The following is a 25,988-nucleotide window of genomic DNA, read 5'->3' as shown; positions in this document are numbered from 1 at the left end:
CTGTCCAAAAAGGAACATCGTCGTCATTACTGACAGGATGTGTATTTGAAAGGAATTCAGACAAAGGATCCATACTGCCTGGCCGTACTGGCTCCAGGCTTTCAGCAGGTGAATGAGCTGTCATGCCTCAGTTTTTCCATCTGCAAACTGGGTATACAAATAGTATGCTTTTCATGGGGTCGTTGTGAGGATTAAAGGAATTTATGCACAGAGTTCTTTTTTTTTTTTTGAGACAGAGTCTTGCTCTGTTGCCCAGGCTGGAGTGCAGTGGCACAATCTCGGCTCACTATAACCTGCATCTCCCGGGTTCAAGCCATTCTCCTGTCTCAGCTTCCCGAGTAGCTGAGATTACAGGCACCCACCACCACGCCCAGCTAATTTTTGTATTTTTAGTAGAGATGGAATTTCACCATGTTGGCCAGGCTGGTCTCCACCTCCTGACCTCAAGTGATCGGCCCACCTCAGCCTCCCAAAGTGCTGGGATTACAGACGTGAGCCACTGTGTTGGGCACATAAAGCTCTCAGAACACAGCCTGAGTGTTCGTTGACACTGTTACTTTCTCCAGTGCCGGGATGGGAGACAGGTTAGGGCTTCTTGGTTCCTGCCACAACACACCCGTTCCCTGAAGGAGGGAGTGGCGCCCGTCCCCATCGGACACGGAGCCCTTAGATCCCACCTGCCACCCATGAGCCTCTTCCTCTGGGCCAAGACCAAGAGCCCCTCCCTGCTCTGCCTTGCTCATGCCCCAAAGGCAGAATCTGTGGGGCAGGGGCCCCCTTCCTGATGTGCCTGGGGCAGGTTCCCCCCTCCCCCAGCTCTCTCCTCCTGGGGCAGGTTCCCCCCCCCCCCCACCCTCTCCTCCCCGGGGCGGGTTCCCCCCTCCCCCAGCTCTCTCCTCCCGGGCCCCTGCTTGGCTGTTTCTTGAGCAGAGACCAGAGAGAGCAAAGGAAGAACTCGCTGGGAGGCCAGGTCTATGGGAGGCCAGGTCTGTGGCAGGAGGGCTGAGGAAGAGGAGTGGGACCCTCCACAGCCACAGCCACAGCCACAGCCTCAGAAGAAAACCTCAGAGCGAAAGAATCACGCCTTCCCTCCTTTCCTCCCTGAGCTGGGAACCCTGCACCCTCCCCACCCCTCAGCTAGGAGGAAGCTAAACCTTCTGCTCTTCGGGGTGGCCTCACAAAGGTGCCAGCTTGAAGGAGAAGAAATTCGTTCCCTCCATGCTCGCTTTCCCACTCCTGACCCCATTCCCACCGCTCTGCCCCGGCCTGTTTGCTTTCAGCTGAACACTTCCTGATATGCAAAGGGCTGGGTGTGTGTACCTAAAACCGTGTGCACACACAGGGCAGACGAGCCTCCGCGCAGAAGCCTGCGTCCTCGCCTCTGGGATGCTGGTGGGGGTCATCTTGTGGGGCCCTCCTGCTTCCTGGTGGGCTCTGATTACAGGGCAGGCCTGGGAGCCTGGGCCGAGGTAGGAGGTGAAGGAAAAAAGACAAAGCCAAATGCATTGAAATTCTGGATCTCCTTGACGCTGGGAACTGAGCTTGGGAACTGTGTCTTGCTACGCCGGGGCCACAGGGCAGGCCACTCCCCACAGCCCCTCCCACCACTGGCCACGACTGGCCGTCCTGGGGTGGACTCTCCTTCTGGCCACGTGTTGAGGTTCACAGCCGTGCTGCATCACAGGCTCTTTATCTGTAAAACAGGTGAATGACGCCTTCCTCCCTGGGCTCCAGTGATGAGTGACTTGGGTGGCATGGCAGCAAGCGTGCCAGGCCTTCTGGGGCAGGAGGTGGAGGAAGTGGATACATTTCTTTCCCTTATTTCGAAAGGCCAGTTGCTGGGGGACAGAGCGGACAAACGGCTGTGTGAAGTCCCGCTGGCAAGTGAGAACCGGCCCAGGCCCGTCTTCCTGAGAAGCCGCTGGGCTGGGAGCCAGGGTCGAGGTCACTCGGGTCCCCTCCGAGAGCTCGAATGGTGAAATGGAGAGCCGGGGCCCGCCCTTGCCCCCACAGCAGGACTGGGGAGGAGGGGGTGCCTGAGTGGTGTGCTGGCTCTTCAGCAGAACGGCGGTGCCGTGCCAAAGCTCAGTGTGGGTCACCTTGCCTTTCAGTCCACCCTCCTGCCTCTGAGCCCACGTGCAGGACTTCACCAGAGAAAAATAACGGCCTCAAGTGTCCTGGCCAGCAAAGGGGACACACCCAGCCCTGTCCCCTCCCCGCAAGTGAAATCAGGAGTAACAGCCAAGGCCCCCCATCATGTCATGAGAACCATCTGATGCCCCAAGCGCAGGCCCCGTCCTTGTGACTGGCTGTGGGTGAGCGTCCATTTCTTCCCCTTTTGCAGACCGGGTGGGAAGTTGAGGAGGAAGCAGAACCATTGTGTCTTGTCTGTGTGTGGGTGGCAGATGGGCACGTCGCGGCGGCTTCTGAGAAATCCTGTCTCCTTGGCCTTCCTGGGACTGCCGCCTTCCTGCTTCCCTTATTCCCCCCTCAGTGGGGACTGTGCCAAGGCAGGGACAAGAATTCATGGGTTTGGGTACTCTATGGCGACTCTGCGGGCTCCTCCGTGGGGTCCTGCATTGAGGTGAAAAGGATAAACTCTTATGACGATGTCAATCCTGAAGCTAGTTCCACGTCCCTCATGGAGGGTGGGGAGTCCCCAAAGCTTTCAGCTCACTCACCTGGGCTTGGGGGGACACTCTTCCCTTGCTCCTGCCCCCCGGTGCCTTCTGTTTCCCTGTCTGGCATGCCTCCCCACCCGCCCACTCCTCCACCTGCTCAGCTCTCCAAGGCCCTGGTATGTCTGCCTCCTCCATGCAGCCCTCCAGGCTACTCCAGCACAACCCTGGAACCACGTGGTCGGTGCTTACAGTTGGTCGCATCGTCCATAGTAATTTCATCTGTGTTGGCCCATTTTGCCCAACTGGATTAGAAACGTCTCAGCCAGGCACGGTAGCTCACGCCTGTCATCCCAGCACTTCAAGAGGCCAAGGCAAGTGGTGGATCACTTGAGGTCAGGAGTTTGAGAGCAGCCTGACCAATATGGTGAAACCCCGTATCTACTAAAACTACAAAGACTAGCTGGGCGTGGTGGCGGACGCCTGTAATTCCAGATACTCAGGAGGCTGAGGCAGGAGAATCTGGGAGGCGGAAGTTGCAGTGAGCCGAGATTGCACCATTGCACTCCAGCCTGGGCGACAGAGTGAAACTCTGTCTCAAAAAAAAAAAAAAAATGCGGTCTGGGACCATGATCACGTACGCACTGACTGGAATGTCAGTAGGTAGCGCATGGCTGTATTATCCCAGTTTCACAAATGAGGCTGCTGGTGATATGAAGCCCAGGGATGCTGAGTGATGTGCCCGCAGCAGAGCTGGGACTCAAGCCCACATTGCCTGGCCTGCACCAGGTGGAACCCCATGCGCTTGCCTAGCACGGACCGGACACCGAGGGGCCCTTGGTTCTAGCGCGGCAAGGGTCAGAAGGAGGGGCCTGCTTTGTCCTGCATGGATTGTTGCATCTGGGCTTTTTAGAGCTCGGAGGATGAAGGAGCCAGAAGGCAGAGCACCATCTGGGTGTCTGAGTAGATGAGATGACTTCTTCCAGTGATCATGGGTTCTATCTCCATCAGGAGTGAGGCGATGTGTCTGAGTAGATGAGACTTCATCAGAATGAGGTGATGTGAAGCTGGATTGAGGCTGGGCTGGGAGTTTGCCGTGGTTGGCTGGAGCTGGTGGTCATTGTTCAGAGGCAGCTGGCAATGGCTTTGGTGTTCCCTTCAGTGCAGCATTTTCAGCAATGGAGTCACCCATTCCCTGCTAGAATGCTTGTCTTGTCGGAAAGCTCACTACCTAATCCTATGGGGGCAGCTCTAGTGAGCCTGAATCTGACCCCATAACTTTTCCCCACTGCTCCTAGGTCTGCAGAGCAACCCAGACTAAGTCTAAGCCTGTTTTTTGTTTTTGGAGACAGAGTCTCGCTCTGTCACCCAGGCTGGAGTGCAGTGGCACGATGTCGGCTCACTGCAACCTCTGCCTTCTGAGTTCAAGCGATTCTCCTGCCTCAGCCTCCCGAGTAGCTGGGATTACAGGTGCACATCACCATGCCCAGCTAATTTTTGTAGTTTTAGTAGAGACAGGGTTTCACCATGTTGGTCAGGCTTGTCTCGAACTCCTGGCCTCAGGTGATCCACCTGCCTTGGCCTCCCAAAATGCTGGGATGACAGGTGTGAGCCACTGCGCCCGGCCAAGTCTAAGCCTCTTTCCACGTGGCCTTCAGGTAGGTGAAGAACATCAACAGAATCCGACGTGGCTGGCCGGGCGCGGTGGCTCATGCCTGTAATCCCAGCACTTTGGGAGGCCGACATGGGTGGATCACGAGGTCAGAAGATCGAGACCATCCTGGCGAACACGGTGAAACCCCATCTCTACTAAAAATACAAAAAAAAATTAGCCCGGCGTGGTGGCGGGTGCCTGTAGTCCCAGCTACTCGGGAGGCTGAGGCAGGAGAATGGCGTGAACCCGGGAGGCGGAGCTTGCAGTGAGCCAAGATCGCACCACTGCACTCCAGCCTGGGCGACAGAGCAAGACTCTGTCTCCAAAAAAAAAGAATCCGACGTGGCTGCTCTCCCTCTGGCCACCCTGCCCTTCCCTGCCACGCCTTCCCTGTACGGCAGGTTATCAGTCCCTGTCTCCTGCAGGGCCTTTGCAGTATAGCCTGGGCATCTTTGGTTTTTTTTTTCTGATTATTCATATTTGTTCATTGTAGGTGATTTATAAAATGCAGAGAACCACACTGAGGAAATACCTGCACGTCCCATTATCCCACAGTCCCACTGCTAGGCTGGAAGGTGACGGCATCAGCTCCCGGCCAGTGCTGGGGGTTGGTCTGTGTTATCTGCCACCTCACCGTCTACACTGGCAGGCCTGGAGCATCTTGGTATAGACAGGCAGGCGTTGAGAAAGTCTGAGACTGGAGACCCCTGCCGTGCGCAGTGGGAAGGGCCATCACGGTCGCTTAGCAATGTCTGCCACGGGGGTGGGACGCAGTGGGGGACACCTGAACCCCCATCCCTCTCCCTATGCCAAGTGATGGGAACTTGGAATATCAGTGAGGCCAAGACTGGTCTTGAGTAACTTCAGGTCCCTACCCTCTGAGTCCTAGAACCACGTTCTGTTTCTTGGAAGGAAACAGCTATAGGCTTGAGTTCCCCATCAACCCTCCCTTCCACTGAAGTGTGACAAGGAGCTTATGACTCGGGGCACAGGCTATTGTGGAAGAAAGACACGGATCCTGGTAACCCAGTACAGGCTGCTGCTGAGCTCAGCTGCGTGGTGGGGGAGTGAGCCCCGGCACCACCCCTCGGGCTGGCAGAGCTGCCAGGCCAGGTTCCTGCCGTCGAGCGTGTGGCTTGTTGGGGCATGTGGCAGTGGCTCCTTGACACAAAGCTCGCTTCAGTGCCCTGCCTTTGGCGGCCTTGTCTGGGCAGGACTTGGGCAGCGGGAAGGGCTAACGATCGGCCCCGGGGCCTGCCGACACTCTGGTTTGTTTACCCCCGACCTCTGCTCTTTCTTCCTCTGTTTCTCCCAGCCCATGAAACCCCTGAAGGCCACTGCCACCACCTCCCAGCCCGTGCTCACCATCCAGCAGATCGAGACCATCTTCTACAAGATCCAGGACATCTATGAGATCCACAAGGAGTTCTACGACAACCTGTGCCCCAAGGTGCAGCAGTGGGACAGCCAGGTCACCATGGGCCACCTCTTCCAGAAGCTGGTGAGTCCGCCAGTGATGGAGGGTCCTCACGCAGGGCCTCAGCGGAGCCGATAGTGTTGAAGGAGCCTCAGGAGAGGACCGGGCAGCCCCTCAGACTCCTTGAAGGCCTGAGTCCTCTCCGAGTCCTGGAGGAAAGCCTGGGTCTGTGTGTTATGGGGCGCCTGGGGCCGGTGCCTTGACTCTAGGCCTCCCCTGGTGCAGCCCTGGGAGCTTCTAGGGGTGGTGGAGACGGGCTGTGTGGATAGGTCTTTCTAGGGGTGGTGGAGATGGGCTCTGTGGATGGGCACTTCTAGGGGTGGTGGAGACGGGCTGTGTGGATAGGTCTTTCTAGGGGTGGTAGGCTGGGCTGTGTGGATGGGCACTTCTAGGGGTGGTGGAGACGGGCTGTGTGGATAGGTCTTTCTAGGGGTGGTGGAGACGGGCTCTGTGGATGGGCACTTCTAGGGGTGGTGGAGACGGGCTGTGTGGATAGGTCTTTCTAGGGGTAGTGGAGACGGGCTCTGTGGATGGGTACTTCTAGGGGTGGTGGAGACGGGCTGTGTGGATAGGTCTTTCTAGGGGTGGTGGAGACGGGCTCTGTGGATGGGCACTTCTAGGGGTGGTGGAGACGGGCTGTGTGGATGGGTACTTCTAGGGGTGGTGGAGACGGGCTGTGTGGATAGGTCTTTCTAGGGGTGGTGGAGACGGGCTGTGTGGATGGGTACTTCTAGGGGTGGTGGAGACGGGCTGTGTGGATAGGTCTTTCTAGGGGTGGTGGAGACGGGCTCTGTGGATGGGCACTTCTAGGGGTGGTGGAGACGGGCTGTGTGGATAGGTCTTTCTAGGGGTGGTGGAGACGGGCTCTGTGGATGGGTACTTCTAGGGGTGGTGGAGACGGGCTGTGTGGATGGGTACTTCTAGGGGTGGTGGAGACGGGCTGTGTGGATGGGTACTTCTAGCGGTGGTGGAGACGGGCTGTGTGGATGGGTACTTCTAGGGGTGGTGGAGACGGGCTGTGTGGATAGGTCTTTCTAGGGGTGGTGGAGACGGGCTGTGTGGATGGGCGCTTCTAGGGGTGGTGGAGACGGGCTCTGTGGATGGGCACTTCTAGGGGTGGTGGAGACGGGCTGTGTGGATGGGTCCTTCTAGGGGTGGTGGAGACGGGCTGTGTGGATAGGTCTTTCTAGGGGTGGTAGAGACGGGCTCTGTGGGTGGGCACTTCTAGGGGTGGTGGAGACGGGCTGTGTGGATGGGTCCTTCTAGGGGTGGTGGAGACGGGCTGTGTGGATAGGTCTTTCTAGGGGTGGTGGAGACGGGCTCTGTGGATGGGCACTTCTAGGGGTGGTGGAGACGGGCTGTGTGGATGGGCGCTTCTAGGGATGGTGGAGATGGGCTGTGTGGATAGGTCCTTCTAGGGGTGGTGTGGATGGGCGCTTCTGTGGGAGCACCATCTCCGTCCCAGAGGGTGCTCCCTCTCTGTCCCTGACGGAGCTGAGGGTGCTCCGTCTCTGTCCCAGAGGGTGCTCTGTCTCTGTCCTGGAGGGTGCTCTGTGGAACCAGCCCTGGAATGAAGGCTCCTTGCTGGGCTTCCAGTCTCCTGTCCCTCAGTGAACAGAGCCGAGTTGGGGGCATGAGGACTGCTCCCCTGAGACCTCGGGAACTCACCGCATCTCAGTGCTGCCTCTGTAAAAGGAAGCAGTTGGACACATCGGCCAATGATCCTCTCCTGAGGTCCCAAGAGCAGGAAGCACTAAAGCCCAGCCCTGCTCACCACTTCAGGGTCAGGAGCAGCAGGAGCGGGTGGGTTAACATGCAGACTTCGTGTTGGGAAACGCTCACAGAAGTCTTCTGGTTCCCTGTGCTTCTGTGACACCCTCTCCCCCAGCTCTGCCCCATCTCTGGCTGTGTCCCCTGGAGGACCCCCAGGTCAGACCCATGGAGCCCCCTCCCCAGCTCTCCTACGTAACGTCTGACAGCCCAGCAGGCAAGAGGGAGACTGGGAGTCCAGGCCACGGTTCTTCTCTGGGTGTGAGAGGCCAGAGGACCTTCTCCTCTTTCCCTGCCCTGTTCTCTGGGTGTGAGAGGCTGGAGGCCTCCTCCCCTCCTCTGCCCTGTTCTGGCTGAATGGACAGGGCTCTGCCTTCCTCATACTGGAGAAGACTCTCCCTCTCCTGCTTGGACACTCCTAGAGCCTCTAGCTGAGTGTGTTCAGAGCTGAGCTCCTTGCCTCTGGCGTTATCTGCTCCGCTTCCTGTCTTTACCTTACCGAGTGCTTCAGACTCGTTCTGGCTGCACCCTCTCCTCCCACCTGTCCTGTGGAGTCCACTTCTTGGCCATCGCTCACAGCCGCCTTTTCCTCTTCTTGGCCACCCGTGGCCCTCACCTGGACAGCTGCGTACCCTCCTGTGTGGCTCCTGCCTCCAGGCCCACTCCCCTCCCACCCCCACCTCTCCTTAGAGGGGAGAGAGTCACTGAAACCTCGACGGCCCCTTCAGTAGCTCCCCACAGCCCTTGGATTAAGGTCAGGCTCCGAGGAATGGCTTGAGAGACCCTTTGCACGCTGACCCGTGTCCAGCCCTGGCCTTGGCAGCTTCCTCCCCGCACCTCTGTGCTCCTGACACTGGACTTTCTGTTCTCAGTTCCCAGGGCAGGCACTTTCTTAACTCTTCGTACTGGAAGCCCATGTGCCTGAAACGTCCTTCTCCCTCTCCTCTGGCTTCGCCTGCTCAGTTCCCAGCTTAGAAGGGACCTCCTCCGAGAAGGCTTTCCAAGTCGCCCAATGCAGGCCTCGTGCCAGTCCCCGTAGTGAGCACTAGTAACCGCCTGACTCCCCCAAACCACAAGCTCCAGGAGGACAGACTGCATTTTCTTTATTTGTTGAGAGAGATTCTCACTCCTGTCGCCCAGGCTGGAGTGCAGTGGCGTGATCTCAGCTCACTGTACCCTCCTCCTCCCGGGTTCAAGTGATTCTGCTGCCTCAGCCTCTCGAGTAGCTGGGATTACAGACACCCGCCACCACGCCTGGCTAATTTTTGTATTTTTAGTAGAGATGGGGTTTCGCCATGTTGGCCAGGCTGGTCTCAAACTCCTGACCTCAGGTGATCCGCCCACCTCGGCCTCCCGAAGTGCTGGGATGACAGGTGTGAGCCACCGCGCCTAGCCTGCATTTTCTTCTTCTTAGACTCCCAGAACCAGCCCAGTGGTCACTGCATGAATGAGTGAATGCACCGTGATCTTGACCGTTGGGCCTGGGGAGAACTCGGAAGGGCATCGAGGGAGATGTCGCAGGGCCTGAGATTTCTGTCCTGAGAGCCCTGTTTCTCAAGCACAGCTTCTAGAGCCATGTCACAAAGTGGGCTTGAATCCCAGCTCTGCCAGATTAAACCTGCAACTGGGCAACTCACCCAAGCGCTCTGAATCAGCTTCCTCATCTGTAAAAATGAGGATAGTAACAGTATTTACCTCATTGGGTGATTTTGAGGAGTTAATATCTGAAAAGTGTGTGGGGCTGAGTGCGGTGGCTGTAATCCCAGCACTTTGGGAGGCTGAGGCTGGAAGATCACTTGAGGCTTTGAGTTCAAGACAAGCCTGGGCAACATAGCAAGACCCTATCTCCACAAAGAAATAGAATAGGCCTGGCTGGGCGCGGTGGCTCACGCCTGTAATCCCAGCACTTTAGGAGGCTGAGGTAGGTGGATCATGAGGTCAGGAGTTCGAGACCAGCCTGGCCTCCATGGTGAAACCCCATCTCTACTAAAAATACAGAAAAATTAGCTGGGTATGGTGCCATGCACCTGTAGTCCCAGCTACTCAGGAGGCTGAGGCGGGAGAATCACTTCAACCTGGGAGGCAGAGGTTGCAGTGAGCCAAAACTGCGCCATTGCACTCCAGCCTAGATGACAGACTGAGACTCCATCTCAAAAAAAAAAAAAAGAATAGGCCGGGCGTGGTAGCTCACGCCTGTAATCCCAACACTTTGGGAGGCCAAGGTGGGTGGATCACGTGAGGTCAGGAGTTCAAGACCAGCCTGGCCGCCAACATGGTGAAACCCCGTTTCTACTAAAAATACAAAAATTAGCCGGGCGTGATAATGCGCACCTGTGATCCTTGCTACTACTCGGGAGGCTGAGGTGGGAGAATCACTTGAACTTGGGAGGCAGAGGTTGCAGTGAGCCGAGATCATGCCACTCCACTCCAGCCTGGGCGACAAGAGCAAGACTCTGTCTCAAAAAAAAGAAATAGAATAAAATAAAGTAAAAGGAAAAGTGCTTGGAACGTTGCCCGGAATATTGTAAATTAATAAGTACTCAATAACTGGTCATTATCATCAGTGCCATCATTATTATTAAATTGGGAAGAGGCACCCCGGAAGGTGTCCTTTCAAGGGAATGCCGTGCTCTGGTTCTAGTAGGACCCGCCTACTTCCTCCAGTTCAGGGATGATGAACACCTGTCCTCACTGCCTGCTCACCTGAGCTGAGTGGCCTGGGGGGCATCTTCTCATCCCTCAGGAGGGTAGAAGAGAGGAAGTCCAGGGTTGCTGGAAACGCTGTCACAGTTTATCTTTGTCACTTGGACCTGGCTGTCCCCTGTTCTGGTCTCAGCTCCACAGGCCTGGCCGTGAATCTGCTGCCCACCACCTTCCCTCCCCAGCATCAGGAACTGATGCCTGAGGCCCCCGGGGCTGCAGGCCTGGGGAGGGCCCAGGTGGAGCCGGGTCAGGCCTGGCATCCGGAGGTGGTTTATTTTCGGCTGAAGTCTCTGGGTATTTGATTATTCATTACTGAGAGAAGGGAATTAGCATCTCTGCTGTTTGTTTTATGAGATCACTCCAGTGCCATGCTGCTGTTTCCAAGCAACCTGCACTTCCCAGTTAAGGAACCTGCCAAGCCAGGCCTCGGGCCCTACAGCCTGGTGACTGTGGCAGCGGCAGTCCCTGAGATGACTGTGACCCTGGACACAGGCCTCCGCACAGCTGCCTCCTGCCCTGGCTCCTGGGAGGGTGGTGTGCCAACCCGGGCCTCCAGGCTTTCTCCTTCTCGTGGGAAAGGAGGCAAGAGGAGCCTTTTCCTGAAAGAATATCAGTGATTTGATGTTGGCTTAGGAAGCGACTGTTTAGCACATCTTGTGTAGCGTGGGCACTGATGGGCTGGGCCTCAGTACTCCCTGGAAAAGAAATGAACTCCCTCCCTTCCGGCCCCGCCCCCTTTTAAAGTCAGCCCCACCCCTTTTAAAGCTCAGGCCCCGGCCCCCTTTTAAAAATCCAGCCCTTCTGCAGCTGAGACCTGAATGCCTCTGGCCTTGGTGTCACCCCAAGCGTCCCCGCTCGCTCTCCCCTCTCTGACTTTTCCAGATGCCCCTCGCTCCCCTGCCCCACCAAGCTTCCTCAAAGGACTCTGCCTCTGTCCCGGGAGGCTCCAGGCTCAGCCGATGCTGCGGCCAGCCTGCCCTCACCCCTACCTTCGTCCCTACCCTCACCCCTACCTTCGTCCCTGCCCTCACCCCTACCTCCATCCCTACCCCCACCCCTACCTCCATCCCTACCCTCACCCCTACCTTCGTCCCTACCCTCACCCCTACCTCCGTCCCTACCCTCACCCCTACCTCCGTCCCTACCCTCACCCCTACCTCCGTCCCTACCCTCACCCCTACCTTCGTCCCTACCCTCACCCCTACCTCCATCCCTACCCCCACCCCAGCCTCTCTGGGTCCTTGGGGAGCATGAGGATCCTGCAGAAAGCAGAGTGGTCCGGGATGGGGATCCACAGCAGCCCACTTCCCCCAGCACCTTGGTGGGAAGCAGAGGCCCCTGAGGAAGCCAGGCAGCAGCTGTATCCCCCTTGCTACTGTATTGAAAAACATTTAAACCAGAAACTCCAGAGAATAACAGCAAAACCTTCTAATGAAGAAAATACAGCGTCACACATGAAGGTGGAATCTCCCCTCCCTTCCTCCTCCCTCTTGAAGCAGCTACTGGCATGAATTTGGTGGATAGCCTTCTAGACTGCAGTTTGTGTGTTTACTACATATCTGTATCTATTTGGGGTTGGCCTGTACTTTAAAAAAAAAAAAAGATAATGTCTTGCTATGTTGTCCAGGCTGGACTTGAACTCCTGGGCTCAAGTGATCCTCCTACCTCAGCCTCCCAAGTAGCCAGAGCTATAGGTGTGTGTACTACAGCTCCCAGCTGCATGTACTTTAAAAATGTGTCTAAGCCAGGCGTGGTGGCTCATGCCTGTAATCCCAACACTTTGGGAGGCCAAGGCGGGCGGATCACCTGCGGTCAGGAGTTCAAGACCAGCCTGACCAATATGACGAAACCCCGTCTCTACTAAAAATACAAAAACTAGCCAAGCATGGTGGTGCGTGCCTGTAGTCCCAGTTAGTCAGGAGGCTGAGGCAGGAGAATCGCTTGAACCCGGGGGGCGGAGTTTGCGGTGAGCCGAGATCGTGCCACTGCAGTCCGGCCTGGTGACAGAGCGAGACTCCATCTCAAAAAAAAAAGTATATAAGTATACATGTATATCATATTTTACAGTCCAACCCATGTTCGTTTTGGAGCTTGTCAGCAATGCTATGTGTAAATCGGGTGCATTGGTGTTCATGGCTGTGTGCGCAGCTTCCCCCGTTTGTGAGCATTTGTTTCCAGTCCCTCCACTATGAGGAGGAAAAGTGAGGTGGTGAACACCCTTGGGTCCCCTGGGGCACACACATAGGCCATTTGCTCCAGAGCACTGCTGTCTAATGGAAATAGCTTATGAGCCATATACATCATTTCACATTTTCTAATACCCACCTTTTTTTTTTGTTTTGTTTTTTTGAGACGGAGTCTTGCTCTTGTCGCCCAGGCTGGAGTGCAGTGATGCAATCTCGGCTCACTGCAACCTGCACCTCCTGGGTTCAAGCGATTCTCCTGCCTTGTCCTCCTGAGTAGCTGGGACTACAGACGCGTGCCACTGCGCCCGGCTAATTTTGTATCTTTAGTAGAGACGGGGTTTCGCCATTTTGGCCAGGCTGGTCTCGAACTCCCAACCTTAGGTGATCTGCCCACCTCGGCCTCCCAAAATGCTGGGATTACAGGTGTGAGCCACCACGCCTGGCCCCTAATACCCACATTTTTAAAAGTAAAAATAGGCAGGTGAAAGTAATTTTGAGAATATCTTTTATTCCCACAGATCCAAGTATTATTTCAACATGTAATCAGTATTTAAAAATTAACGAGGTAATTCACATTCTCTTTTACATACTAAGCCTTTGGAACCCACTGTGTATTTTACACGTCCGGCACGTCTCAGTTTGAACCGGCCGTATCTCAGGTGCTTGGTAGCCTCACGTAGCTGGTGGCTACTGCATTGAACGATACAGCTCTGCAGTTTGTATGTAAAAGTGGATTTGCTAAGCAATCGATGGGCTGTGCCTATCCTCAGCTTTATTAGTTCAAAGCCTATTCTCAGCTTTATTAGTTATTGACAAATTGCTCTCCAAATAATTGTACTAATTTACACTCCCCCGAGTAATCTGTAAGAGTTTAAATTGGCCGGGCGCGGTGGCTCATGCCTGTAATCCCAACACTTTGGGAGGCCAAGGCGGGTGGATCACGAGTTCAGGAGATCAAGACCATCCTGGCGAACATGGTGAAACCCCATCTCTACTAAAAAAAAATACAAAAAATTAGTCAGGCATGGTGGCGGGCGTCTGTAGTCCCAACTACTCAGGAGGCTGAGGCAGGAGAATGGCGTGAACCTGGGAGGCGGAGCTTGCAGTGAGCCGAGATCACACCACTGCACTCCAGCTTGGGCGACAGAGCGAGACTCCGTCTCAAAAAAAAAAAAAAGTTTAAATTGGCCGGGCGCGGTGGCTCACGCCTATAATCCCAGCACTTTGGGAGGCCGAGGCAGGTGGATCACCTGAGGTTAGGAGTTTGAGACCAGCCTGACCAATATGGAGAAACCCCGTCTCTACTAAAAATACAAAATTAGCCAGGCGTGGTGGTGGGCGCCTGTAATCCCAGCTACTCAGGAGGCTGAGGCAGGAGAATCACTTGAATCCAGGAGGCGCAGGTTGCGGTGAGCCGAGATCGCACCACTGCAGTCCAGCCTGGGCAACAAGAGCGAAACTCCATCTCAAAACAGAAACAAAAACAAAAACAGGGAGTTTAAATTTCCCCATATGCTTGCCAGCCCTTGCTATCAATTAGACTTTTAAATTTTGACCCTTCTGATGAGTATAAAATACCTCGTGATGGCTTTAATTTGAATTTCTACCCTTTGGTCCCTTAAGAGGAAGTGCTTATACACAGCGCAGCGAAGCCTTTCCATAAATATTTGGGGAATTGACTTACGGAGCCTCGGTTTCCCCTTTCGCAGAAAGGGGCGATGGGATCTGCCCTGCCTCTCAGAGGAGGCGAGGCTCTATGTGGTTGTGACTCAGGTTGTGACTATGTGTGAGTGACAGGCAAATGTGTAGTGAGGCTGGGGCTTTGGCTCCTTGGAGGTAGAGGAGGTGGAAGAGGTGAGGACAGGGCCTCGAGACCAAGGGAAATGGAAAGACAGCGTCTTCATTTGTTGTTCTGTTTTCTTTTTGAGACGGAGTCTTACTCTGTCACCCAGGCTAGAGTGCAGTGATGTGATCTTGGCTCACTGCAGCCTCTGCCTCTTGGATTCAAGCGATTCTCCTGCCTCATCCTCCTGAGTAGCTGGAATTACAGGCACGCGCCACCATGCCCAGCTAATTTTTGTATTTTTAGTAGAGACGGGGTTTCACCATGTTGGCCAGGCTGGTCTGGAACTCCTGACCTCAGGCCTCCCAAAGTGCTGGGGTTACAGGCGTGAGCCGCCGCGCCCGGCCAAGATGGCACCTTTAAATGTTGTGCCCCACGCTGCACGTGGGGAGGGAGGCCTGAGCAGGCCACACATGCCAGCTGCCCCCAGCACACATACCCCCCTCTCCCCCTGCTCCGGCTAATTCCAGGATGTGAAGGAAGTATGAGACATTAAGGGATTTCAAACCCTGGGAGACCTTCACGGTGCTGAGGAAAGCTGGATGCTGTGAGGAGTTGAATTTCTAGCAGGCCAGCAAAGGCCCTAGCCTGGTCTCCCCAACCCCAGACCCCCTCGTTAATCTTATTGGCTGAGCTGGTTTCCATGGAAACTGTCCAGTTCCAAGGGACACTGTGCTATGTTCATCCCTGCGTTTCCCCAAGTTCCCAATGAGCTGAGTGAGAGGTTTTCAGTGCACGGTGAAGCTTTCATCCATTCATTAATCCTCTCCCCTCCCACCCTCCTCTCCCTCCGTTCCCTGACTCCTCCCTGCAGGCCAGCCAGCTCGGTGTGTACAAAGCGTTTGTGGATAACTATAAAGTCGCTCTGGAGACAGCTGAGAAGTGCAGCCAGTCCAACAACCAGTTCCAGAAGATCTCAGAGGTAGGCAGCTCCCCGCACAGCCACCCTGACGGACACGGAGCTTTGGGGCTGCCCAGAGCCCTCGGGTCTCCCCTCCCTCGCTTGCCAGTCAGTGCAGTGGTTACTCTCATGGGTAACACTTAGCCTGATACTTGCTTTCTTGCACCTGACATTTTCCCTCTTAATAGAAAACGATCTATTTTATTTTATTTTTTTATTATTCTCTTTCAGATTAGAGAGAGGAACGGGGAGGCAAAAAAAAAAAAAAATTCAAGGCAGTGTTCTCCCACACCACGCTGTGGTGACCTTGAGCAAGTCACGTCCCCACTCTTGGCTTTTATGTCCTGTCCTGTAGAATGAGAGGTTTAGACTTGGCCAGATAATCGTTTTTTTTTTTGTTTGAGACAGTCTTGCTCTGTCACCCAGGCTGGAGTGCAGTGGTGCCATCTCAGCTCACTGCAACCTCCACTCCCTGGGTTCAAGTGATTCTCCTGCCTCAGCCTCCCAAGTAGCTGGGATTACAGGCGCCCGCCACCACACCCAGCTAAGGTTTGTATTTTTAGTAGAGATGAGGTTTTGCCGTGTTGGCCAGGCTGGTCTCGAACTCAGGTGATCTGCACATCTCAGCCTCCCAAAGTGCTGACGTTACAGGCGTGAGCCACTGAGCCTGGCCTGGCCAGCTACTCCTAACCTTGCTTGATAAGAATCACTGGTGCAGTGTTTACAACACAGATTTCCAGGCACCTTCCCTGGAGCTTCTGATTCAGAAGGCTTTGGGTGGGGCCCAAGAGTCTATATTTGAACAAGCTTCTGGGTGATATTTATGACAGGGAAGTCTTGAGGAAATTTGGACTGTAGGTCGTCTTTTAAGGTTCTTGCCAACTCTAAGACTGCAATCCCGTAAACACAGAGAGGGCAAGAGCCACTTACGTGGAGAAGGAGCCTTGGAATCCCTGGCCCAGTACACGCGTGCTTCTGCTCCTGTGGCCCAGCTTCCTGGCCGGGAACACGCGTGCTCTGCCCGAGGCCCGGCCTTCCTGGCCAGGAACACGTGTGCTCTGCCCCTGAGGCCCAGCCTTCCTGGCCGGGATTTCTGGCGTGCGCTTGCCCCCTGAGGCCCAGCCTTCCTGGCCGGGAACACGCGTGCTTCTGCCCCTCAGGCTCAGCCTTCCTGGCCGGGAACACGCGTGCTTCTGCTCCTGTGGCCCAGCTTCCTGGCCGGGAACACGCATGCTCTGCCCCTCAGGCTCAGCCTTCCTGGCCGGGAACACGCGTGCTCTGCCCCTGAGGCCCAGCCTTCCTGGCCGGGAACACGTGTGCTCTGCCCGAGGCCCAGCCTTCCTGGCCGGGAACACGCGTGCTCTGCCCCTGCGGCCCAGCCTTCCTCCCGCACTCCTCCGCAGGGCAGAGGTGCAGTCCCGTCTGCCATCAACATTTCTACCCAAGAGATGGCATGGAGGGACAGTTGCTTAGGATCCTCCAGGACAGAGCCCAGTTCATCCCTTTGTCCAAAAAGACCTCAGTGACACCCCTGAAGCACTGGCCTTGCAGGAACAGCCGCCAGCTCGGGGCAAGAGAACCTCCATCCTAGAAAAGGGGAGAAGCTTCTGCAGTTTTGGGAGTCCTGCCTTAAAGGCCCCTCTTGGCCCTTTGTGTCCCCATCTCAGCTCTAACGCTAGAAGAGTTGGGGAAACGCAGGATAGTTTTCCTGAAACTTCAGGGGCGACGGGCGATGCCCACGTTTAGAATCCACAGAGAGGCAGCAGAGAAGCTGACAGATGGAGATGAACATGTCAGCTTCATTATTGTTAAAAAAATGCAGCTTGGAAAATGTGGATTTGGATCTGTAGCCACAGTGGGCTTGCTGACACTTCACCTCTGGAATGAAACGTACCTATTGAGGCCGGGCGTGGCGGCTCACACCTGTCATCCCAGCAGTTTGGGAGGCTGAGGCAGGAGGATCACCTGAGGTCAGGAGTTCGAGATCAACCTGGCCAACGTGGCGAAACCCCGTCTCTACTAAAAATACAAAAATTAGCCTGGCGTGGTGGTGCACACTTGTAATCCCAGCTATTTGGGAGGCTGAGACAGGAGAATCTCTTGAACCCAGGAGGTAGAGGTTGCAGTGAGCTGCGATCACGCCACTGCACTCCGGTCTGGTGACAGAGCGAGACCCTGTCTGAAAAACAGTAAGTATCTATTGAGTCCCTTGCAGGAATAGGAAACCACAGGGCCCTCCCCACAATGAGGACAGAGCCCACGCCTCTCAGCCAGTGTGCAGAGAGAGGACGGCTGACCATAGTTTCTTCTCCCAGACCCATGGAGCAGATGAGTCACCCTCTGCCTGGGAGGATGAAGTGCGGGGTGGGGAAGTCCCTCTCCATGGAGCCAAGTGGCTGGAGAGGCCAGGTGCAGTGGCTCACGCCTGTAATCCCAGCACTTTGGGAGGCCGAGGCGGGAGATTGGCTTGAGCCCAGGAGTTCAAGACCCGCTTGGGCAACATGGTGAAACCCCATCTCTATTAAAAATATGAATAAAAGGGGCTGGAGAAATGGTGCTTCCCCCGCGGTTTCCAGCCCAACCCTGGAACTACCTGGACTCCCCTGGTCTGTGTTCAGAGCAGCCCTGCTGAGGCTGCCCAAGAGGCCGGGGTCAGACATGGTGCAGAGGGTGTGGGGTCTTCTCTTGGCCTGGGCTGATTGCCTGTTCTCTGTGCATAGATAGGCAGAAACCACACCCAACCGTAAGCCCCTCAAAGCCTGCCCACCCTGTAGGGCAGAGCCAGGCCCCTGGCTTTTTGCCAGGTGGCTTCTCATCCTGACTCACTCGATGACGCGCTTGCTTCCTGCTGGCGCTGCCACTTAATTACTGCAATTAGGCTCCTCTCTGCAGCAGGAGTGATTTCATACCCTAGACTTCACTGGAGGGGGCGTGAGGAAACAATCCCGAAATCTGGGAATCCAGGCACCAGCCAGAGACACAGCCTGGGGACGCTGAGTAACCCCCACACCCCCACCCCCCAAAATATACACACACTGGGGATCCAGGCACCAGCCAGAGACACAGCCTGGGGACGCTGAGTAACCCCCCCCCCCCCAAAAAATATACACACACCCAAGCTCCGTCTTCAGGAGTTTTCTCTGTCTAGAAACAGCTTGAGACAGAATTAGGAAGTTCCTGCTGTCTGGGCACTTCCTCCCCCGCAGACCAAGCAGGTGACATCACCTGAGCACCTGACCTTGGCCTCACCTTGCCTCCTGCCTTCCCTCCCAACACCCCTCTTTGAGGCTCCGTGTGCTCAGTCTGCCAAGTGGGGATGGCATTACAGCTCCAGTTGCAGGCTGCACTGTCCTGTTAGCAAAAGCTGGGGCTGGAACCTCTCTAAAGGAGGGTAAAGAGGCTTGGAGCAGATGAGTCACCCCTGGGGTCTGTTTCCAGTGCTCACTACCTGTCGCCTGGCTTGGGGTCCAGGAGGGGCTTTGGCTGTTCATCCCTCGAAGCTTCCTCTGGGACGCCCAGCATGGACAGTGGTGGGTGGGGAGTGTCAGGGGTGCTGGGGGCTGAGCAAGTGCTCTCTGATGGGGGTACGATGCAGCTCACTGTTCTGGGGAGCTCAGCGTCTCTGCTGAAGGCCCACCACTTCCCTGCTGGCGTGTGGGACCCCTCCTTCCTACCTCATGGGTTGCTCATGCTCTAGAGATCGAGATGATCGGCTGGAGGACCTGGCGCTGCTCAACTCAAACCCTGTCTGCCCTTGGCCGACGTGTAGGGTTCCTGAGTTGGGGTTCCTGTAATCACAGGGCTCCCTGCCAGCCTCTCTCATCTCTGGGACCTGGAGTCCCTTCCTTCTTGCCCACGCCCCAGCCACCGGACTCCACGAGGCTCCAGGAGTTCACAGGTGTGGTGCAGGGGATTGGGGTGGCAGAGGCAGCCCATGGCCATGGGGCTCCTTTGTCTCTCTCTTTTTTTTTTTTTTTTTTTTGAGACAGAGTCTCGCCCTGTCGCCCAGGCTGGAGTGCAGTGGCGCAATCTCGGCTCACTGCAACCTCCGCCTCTCAGGTTCAAGCGATTCTCCTGCCTCAGCCTCCCGAGTAGTTGGGATTACAGGCTCCTGCCACCATACCTGGCTAACTTTTGTATTTTTAGTAGAGACGGGGTTTCACCGTGTTGACCAGGCTGGTCTCGAACTTCCGACCTCAGGTGATCCGCCCGCCACGGCCTCTCAAAGTGCTGGGATGACAGGCGTGAGCCGCCGCGCCCGGCCTCTGTTCTCATACTTGCACCCTGAGTTTCAGAACTCCCCTTCCTGCCAGGCTCACAGTGGGGGCTGGGAGAGGTGAGGGACAGAACAGGCTATGACTCCTCTCCTCCCTTTGGCAGGAACTCAAAGTGAAAGGTCCCAAGGACTCCAAGGACAGCCACACATCAGTCACCATGGAAGGTACCTTGGGGAGCGGGCTGGATTACAGGCACCTTCCTTTGTCTGGCTGTGTGGGCAACGGGCTGCGTGAACGCGGCGCCCTTCCCCTTGTGTGTGCATGTGAGTGTGTGAGCGTGTGCGCGTGTGAGTGTGAGCGTGTGCGCGTGTGAGCGTGCATGTGTGCGCGCGTGTGAGCGTGCATGTGTGCGCGCGTGTGTGCGCGCACGCGAGGACTCCAGCCTCGTGCCCAGGCAGCCAGCCAGCTACAAACGTGCTCCTCTTTAGGATGCCAGCAGGCTGCTGGGTCCCTCCCTCCCTGCCCCTCCTCCCCTTCCCCTTCCCTCCTCTCCTCGCCACGCGCCTCCCTCCCCTCCCCCTTGCTGGAAGAGCACTCGGAAGCGGCTGCTCCATGCTGGAGTCTGTGCGGCAGCATCAGCAAGGTGGCTGAGTGGCCGGGCTGCTGGTGGGCGCTGGGGAGCCTGGAGCGATGGCTGCACGCTCCCGCTGCGGAGACAGAGGCTGCCATGGAGATTCTCCTCATTATTCGCTTCTGCTGTAACTGCACCTATGGTAACCCAGGTGCCCGCTGTGGGAGGTGGCGGACCCTCCCACCTCTGGGGGCCGGCTGGAGTGGGCTTAGATGTGGCCGGCGAGGTTTGAGGGCCACAGGGAAGGAGGGTGGGCAAGCGGCTGGACCTGAATTCCCCCTTCGTTTTGGCGGCGTCCAGCCTAGAGTTGAAACCTGGGGCTGCTCAGAGCAGGGCCGTTTGCAAATGGAAGGATCAGGCTGGAGGGGTCCAGGTGCCCCCGAGGATCGGTGGGGAATTGGTGGGCTAGCGTGAGAGAACTTCCTGGAGGGGCTGTTAGGGAGAGACGGCCACGAGCTGTGCCCGCAGACGTAGTAGCCCTGAAGCCAGGGAGAGGGTCTGCGGGGTCCAGGCACCGCGTGGCGATGGGTGGCCATGGTCCGGACGGCGACGTTGCCAGCCGAGAGGGCGCCAGCGCGAGCCGGAGGGAGAAGTTGGGAGTTTCTTTGTTTCTGGAGAGAGGAGCGGAGGCTGGGCGGCAGGGTATTGTGTGCTCCGTGCATATGCAGCAGCCGGCGGAGGACACGGCGGGGCTGTGAGAGCAGGAAGGAGAGGCTTGTTTCCAGCTGTGAGAGACCCCCAGCCGAGGTCTAGGCCCTTAACTGTGGAAGGCAGGTCAGCAGTGCCAGCGGGAGAGGGGTGTGGCAAGCTACTCTGTGAAGGTCACACACACACCGCCTTTCCGTGGAAGGGACCCGGACCATCCTCCTTGCAGCTCCCGCAGCTGACTGGGGGCTGGGGGCAGTCCCGGGACAGGTGCATGTCATCAGCAAGACTGTTGATCATAGGAGGATGAAGCCAGCCCAGGCAGGGAGGTGTCTAGAAGCCCGTGGACCCTGCCCCAAGAGGCAAGATGTGCCAAGGGGTGTCCTGACTGTAGCCGGGAGCGGGGTGGGCACGTGTGGCTCCCTGGCCGGCTGCTCTGGGCCTGAGTCTGTGGGAGCAGCAGGCGGCTGATTTTAGGACCTTCCTCTTCCTTCCCACCAGGTGTTTCGGCTCTGCACCCTTCTCAGTCACTTTGCTTTCCTATCTCCCTGGTAACCCGGAGCTCCTTGTCGAAGGCTGACGTGAGGGGGGTGGCAGCTTGCCAGAGGAGAGATGGCAGGGCTCCTTCCCAGAGGCGGCTGTGCTGGAGGGGCTGTGTGGGGCCACTGTCGCTTGACCTTCTCAGGACCCTCTCGATGGAAGCAAGCTCTGAGGCAGCCTCTCTCCTGCGGCCCAGCAGGACGGCTGCGGGAACCCTGTTCTCACTTGAAATTGGCCTGGTCAGTGATCGGAGGAGAAATGGTGTTTTTGGTCTGGTCTAGGAGTTGATCAGGTCTTGACTCTGCCTCCCTGAAAAGGAAATGTACCCTTGGCTTCCTCTCCCTTCCCCAAAAGGAAGCTTTGACTTAGTGAAACGGACCCGGGACCTGGAGTTCACGTTGCTTCGGTCTCCATGATACTGTTCTTGAAGTCAGCTTCAAAGTGGGGATGAGGAACGAAAGGGCCAGCTCGTGAGGAGGGGCTCACCCCATCCCGGTCACTCTTTCCACGAACCCTCCTGTGGTTCATTGAGGTTTTACAGGTGCTGCCTTCCCCTGAAGAAGGGGCAGCTCAAAGCGAGGAGCGTGGGCGGATCTGCCCAGCTCCCACCACTTGTAGCCTCAAGTCTCTGGCCTCAGTTGCCTTGTCTGTAAAATGGGGCTAGTGATCATTGCTTCCCTTTTTAATCACAGGAAATAATGCAAGCAAAGCAGTTAACTCAGTACCCTTGGGCACAGAGCGAGTACCCAGCAAACTAGAGAGAGACCGGCTTGCTGCCCAAGTCAGTGGAGAGGGAGAGTGGGTGAGGTCAGGCAGGAAGCAGGCCAGCCTGCCGGGAGTCTGGGGACGGGGGAAGGGCCAGAGCAAGCGCCTCACCCTGAATTCTCGGGACCCCGGCGTGCAGGGGCCGTGGGGAGCACAAACTTCAGGGCTGCTTTTGTTCTCCCAGTTCCCTCCGTATCTGACATGGTCCCAGTGCCACCTCTGCCTACCCCGTGCACCTGTCCTCCTGGCCGCCCTTCCAGAGCTCATTCCACAGCCCTGCTCAGGTGGACTCTGGAGGTGACCACAGACATATTAATAACCCCTCTGAAACCCAACCTGCCATGTGTTCAGACCTGAGCTTAGTCAGAAACCTCTTCCTCCTGGGACCCAAGAGAGGGCTGAGGGAGCAGATAATGCAGTGTCAGCTTTCTGTGGAGCTGCCACTCCGGGGCCCACCCCAGCAGGTGTCTCCTGAGCTTGTGCTTTCTTTTGGGTCTTTGGGGTTCTCGAGTGTGATTTTTCCCCCTGAAGATGGGCTGAGCCACAGGTGGGTGCCTTAAACAGCCTCAGAAATGGATCCCACCTGAGCTAGGACCTGGGCTGCACCCTCAGTGCCCAGGATACCCCAAGACTGGCCTCATTCCTTCAAGCTTCCATGGTCCATGGGGAGGGTCTCTGGAAACTGCTAGATAAGAAAGGGCTACAGATATGTCATATGAAGTGTATTTACATAAACCGGTGGTTGGCCGGGTATGGTGGCTCATGCCTGTAATCCCAACTTTTGGCAGACTGAGGCAGGAAGATTGCTTGAGGCCAGGAGTTCGAGACCAACTTGTGTTTGGCTTGAGGCCAGGAGTTCGAGACCAGCAACGTAGTGAGACCTTGTCTCTATATTTATTTTTATTTTTATTTAAACGAAGACTCACTCTGTCGCCCAGGCTGGAGCGCAATGGCACAATCTCAGCTTACCGCAACCTCCGCCTCCTGGATTGAAGAGATTCCCCTGCCTCAGCCTCCCAAGTAGCTGGGATTACAGGCACGCGCCACCACACCTGGCTAATTTTTGTATTTTTAGTAGAGATGGGGTTTCACCATGTTGGCCAGGCTGTTCTTGAACTCCTGACCTCAAATGATCCACCCGCTTCGGCCTCCCAAAGTGCTGCGATTACAGGCGTGAGCCACCGTGCCCGGCTCCTCGTCTCTATATTTTTTAAAAAATTAAGATAAATACATAAATAAAACATAAAGCAGTGGTTTTCAACCATTATTATACATTCAAATCAGTAAAGAAGCTTTTTAAAAATGCTGATGGCCCTTGTGATCTTGCAGAGATTTGGGTTGAGTTGACGGGGCTGGGGGCAGGCATCTGTATCTTTTAACCGCTCCCCCAGTGATTCCGACGGGCAGCCGAGCTTGGACTGCGAGTGAGGGTGGCGGCCCTGCTGAGGCTGCGTTTTCTTCACAGCCGGCAGATCGCTCCCTGAAGTGTCTGCTTAGCCATGCATGGGGTATTTATATCTCAGGCTTTGGAGAAATATGGGGTTTGGGACCTGGCTAGGGCGTGCGTGTTCACGCTGGGATCTGTCACAACAACCTGGTCCTATGGGACACCCAGTCTGGAATCCTTCTTCCCAGATGACCACCCTGCCTCTCTCACTGCTCCTGTGGCAGGAGGTCCAAGGTCATGACCCCAGGGACAGAGCATCCAGGTGCAAGACTGAAGCTGAGCCTCCTGTTGGGAGGGTGGGCACAGCTGCGTACAGGAAGGGTGTTGGGAAGTGTTGATCCACCAGCTGCCACCTCCACCTGTCCCTGCTGAATCCCAGCCATCCTCACATGGTGGCTGGGTTGTGGAGGGTGTGGCTCTTGGGGACCTGGGCTGGCCTTGCCTGCGTCCTCCCAGCCTCTTTGGGGCTCTCATATGTGAGGCCTAACCTGAGTTGCTTCAGGAAACCTTTGCCCCTCAGGCTGCCACGTGTTTGAGAGCACAGCCTTTGTTTTTCTTTTTTTTTGAGACAGAGTTTCGCTCTTGTTGCCCAGGCTGGAGTGCAGTGGCATGATCTTGGCTCGCTATAACCTCCGCCTCCCGGATTCAAGTGATTCCCCTGCCTCAGCCTCCCAGATAGCTGGGACTACAGGCATGTGCCACCACGCCTGGCTGATTTTTGTATTTTTAATAGAGATGGGGTTTCACTGTGTTGGCCAGGCTGGTCTCGGGGAGCAGAGCCTTTCTGTGGAGATCAGGCCAGCCTCCCTGGCCTCCAGCCTCCCTGCGTCCAGCCTCCTTGCTCCAGCCTTCCTGTGCTTTGCTATCTGGGGTTTGAGGATGTGGGGAGGGGTCTTTCCTCTGAGAGATGAGGCCAGTCCTGTGGATCACAGTGAGTCATGCCAATCCCAGCTGGTTGTGCCCAGCCTTCAGCTGCAGGAGCCTGAGAATGATAAGGTCTGGGGAGCTGCCCTTCCTGGAAACACAGCACGTCTCCTTCCCCCATTCTGGGGTCCCGCGTGTGGCAGGTGTGCTGGACTCTGCAGGGCATGGCTGGGTGGAGCTGCGTGATTCAGGGCTGGGGGTCCAGGAGAGCATCTGCCTTGAGCCAGGTGAAGCCAGGACAGGCCTGGGGAGGGGGGCGGGGTGGCTCTCGATGAAGCCATGTCTGATGGGAGAGGAGGCAGGGCTGTGGAGGGAGCAGGGGCTGCCAGGGCTGTGCGTCACCTGTGTCTGCTGCTTGGTGGGCTTGGGGAGTGAGAACAGAGGTGGGGGCTGCTGTGGGTTCCCTCTGGTGTCCCGTGAGGGGGTGTTCACGTGGGAAGCATGCGGGTGGGGGACGAAGCTGGTCTCTGGGGTGTTGGGGTGCCCTTGTCCGTCATCCTGTTCCTCCTTCTCCCTGTCTCCCCCGACAGCTCTGCTCTACAAGCCCATTGACCGGGTCACTCGGAGCACCCTAGTCCTACACGTGAGTGTCAAGCCCCCGAATGGCCAGAGAGGGCTTAGGAGTTCAGTGGAAGACTGAGCCTGGGCTTAGAGGGTGCCGGAGCCACCGAGAACAGCCCACGTGGGGAATCAGGGGTCCCTAGGCTCCAAGGATGCCCGTCTGGCCCATGGTGTCCATGCCACCAGGCCAGGGCCTGAATACAGCTTGCCTGCCAAGCTTGACATGGCGAGGTGCTCCCCGGGAGGCAGGTACTTCCTGCTTCCCCACCCGCTGCCTCCTGGTCTCCAGTGTCCTTGGAGCAGCTGCAGGGCGGATACAGGGGTTTCTCTCCCAGCTGCTCGGGGGATGAGCCTCCACCTGGCCTCCCAACTGGGGAAAGAATAATGACTGCAGCCAGGAGAAGAGGGAGCAGCCAGGGCCCTCTCCCCTGCTGTGCTGGCTCTGATTTTTTTTTTTTTTTTTTTTTTGAGACAGAGTCTCACTCTGTTACCCAGGCTGGAGTGCAGTGGCGCGATCTCGGCTCGCTGCAAGCTCCGCCTCCTGGGTTTAAGCGATTCTTCTGCCTCAGCCTCCCGAGTAGCTGGGATTACAGGTGCCTGCCACCACGCCCAGTTAATTTTTATATTTTTACTAGAGATGGGGTTTCACCACGTTGCCCAGGCTGGTCTCGAACTTCTGACCTCAAGTGATCCCGCTGCTTCGGCCTCCCAAAGTGCTAGGATTTCGGGCGTGAGCCGCCGTGCCCGGCCTGACTCTGATTTGTAGTTCAGATTTTGCGGGACTTAGGCAGGTCCCTGAGTGCCCACCCTTTGGATTCTTTGGGAGGGGACTAAGCACTCCCCAGTGGCCACACATCGGGCCCCAGAGCCGCTCCCCGCAACTCACCACCTCACCTTTCCCAGGACCTGCTGAAGCACACACCTGTGGACCACCCCGACTACCCACTGCTGCAGGATGCCCTCCGCATCTCCCAGAACTTCCTGTCCAGCATCAATGAGGACATCGACCCCCGCCGGACTGCAGTCACAACGCCCAAGGGGGAGGTGAGCTCAGGGCCCAGCACGACCCCTCACCCAGGCTGAGAAGTATCAGATCCCTCGTCCCC

The 25,988-nt window shown here is 56.6% G+C and overlaps 1 protein-coding gene across 1 annotated transcript in view; it reads left to right on the top strand.

The window, feature by feature from the left end:
* Nucleotides 1-25,965, top strand: part of LOC116458258 (active breakpoint cluster region-related protein) — a 53,941-nt gene extending 27,976 nt beyond the window's left edge. Inside the window, exons 4-8 of the mRNA XM_032137816.2 lie at nt 5,588-5,773; nt 15,066-15,173; nt 19,533-19,593; nt 24,852-24,904; nt 25,786-25,965. Of these exons, the coding sequence (XP_031993707.1) occupies nt 5,588-5,773; nt 15,066-15,173; nt 19,533-19,593; nt 24,852-24,904; nt 25,786-25,965 (588 nt within the window). The remainder of the gene's footprint in view (nt 1-5,587; nt 5,774-15,065; nt 15,174-19,532; nt 19,594-24,851; nt 24,905-25,785) is intronic.
* Nucleotides 25,966-25,988: the final 23 nt, after the last annotated feature.

Source organism: Hylobates moloch, unplaced genomic scaffold (genome assembly GCF_009828535.3).
Source record: "Hylobates moloch isolate HMO894 unplaced genomic scaffold, HMol_V3 SCAFFOLD_19, whole genome shotgun sequence".
In the NCBI taxonomy this organism is placed as follows: Eukaryota; Metazoa; Chordata; class Mammalia; order Primates; family Hylobatidae; genus Hylobates; species Hylobates moloch.
The sequence above is the reverse complement of the archived record's forward strand: the minus strand, read 5'-3'. Positions and strand labels throughout refer to the sequence as shown.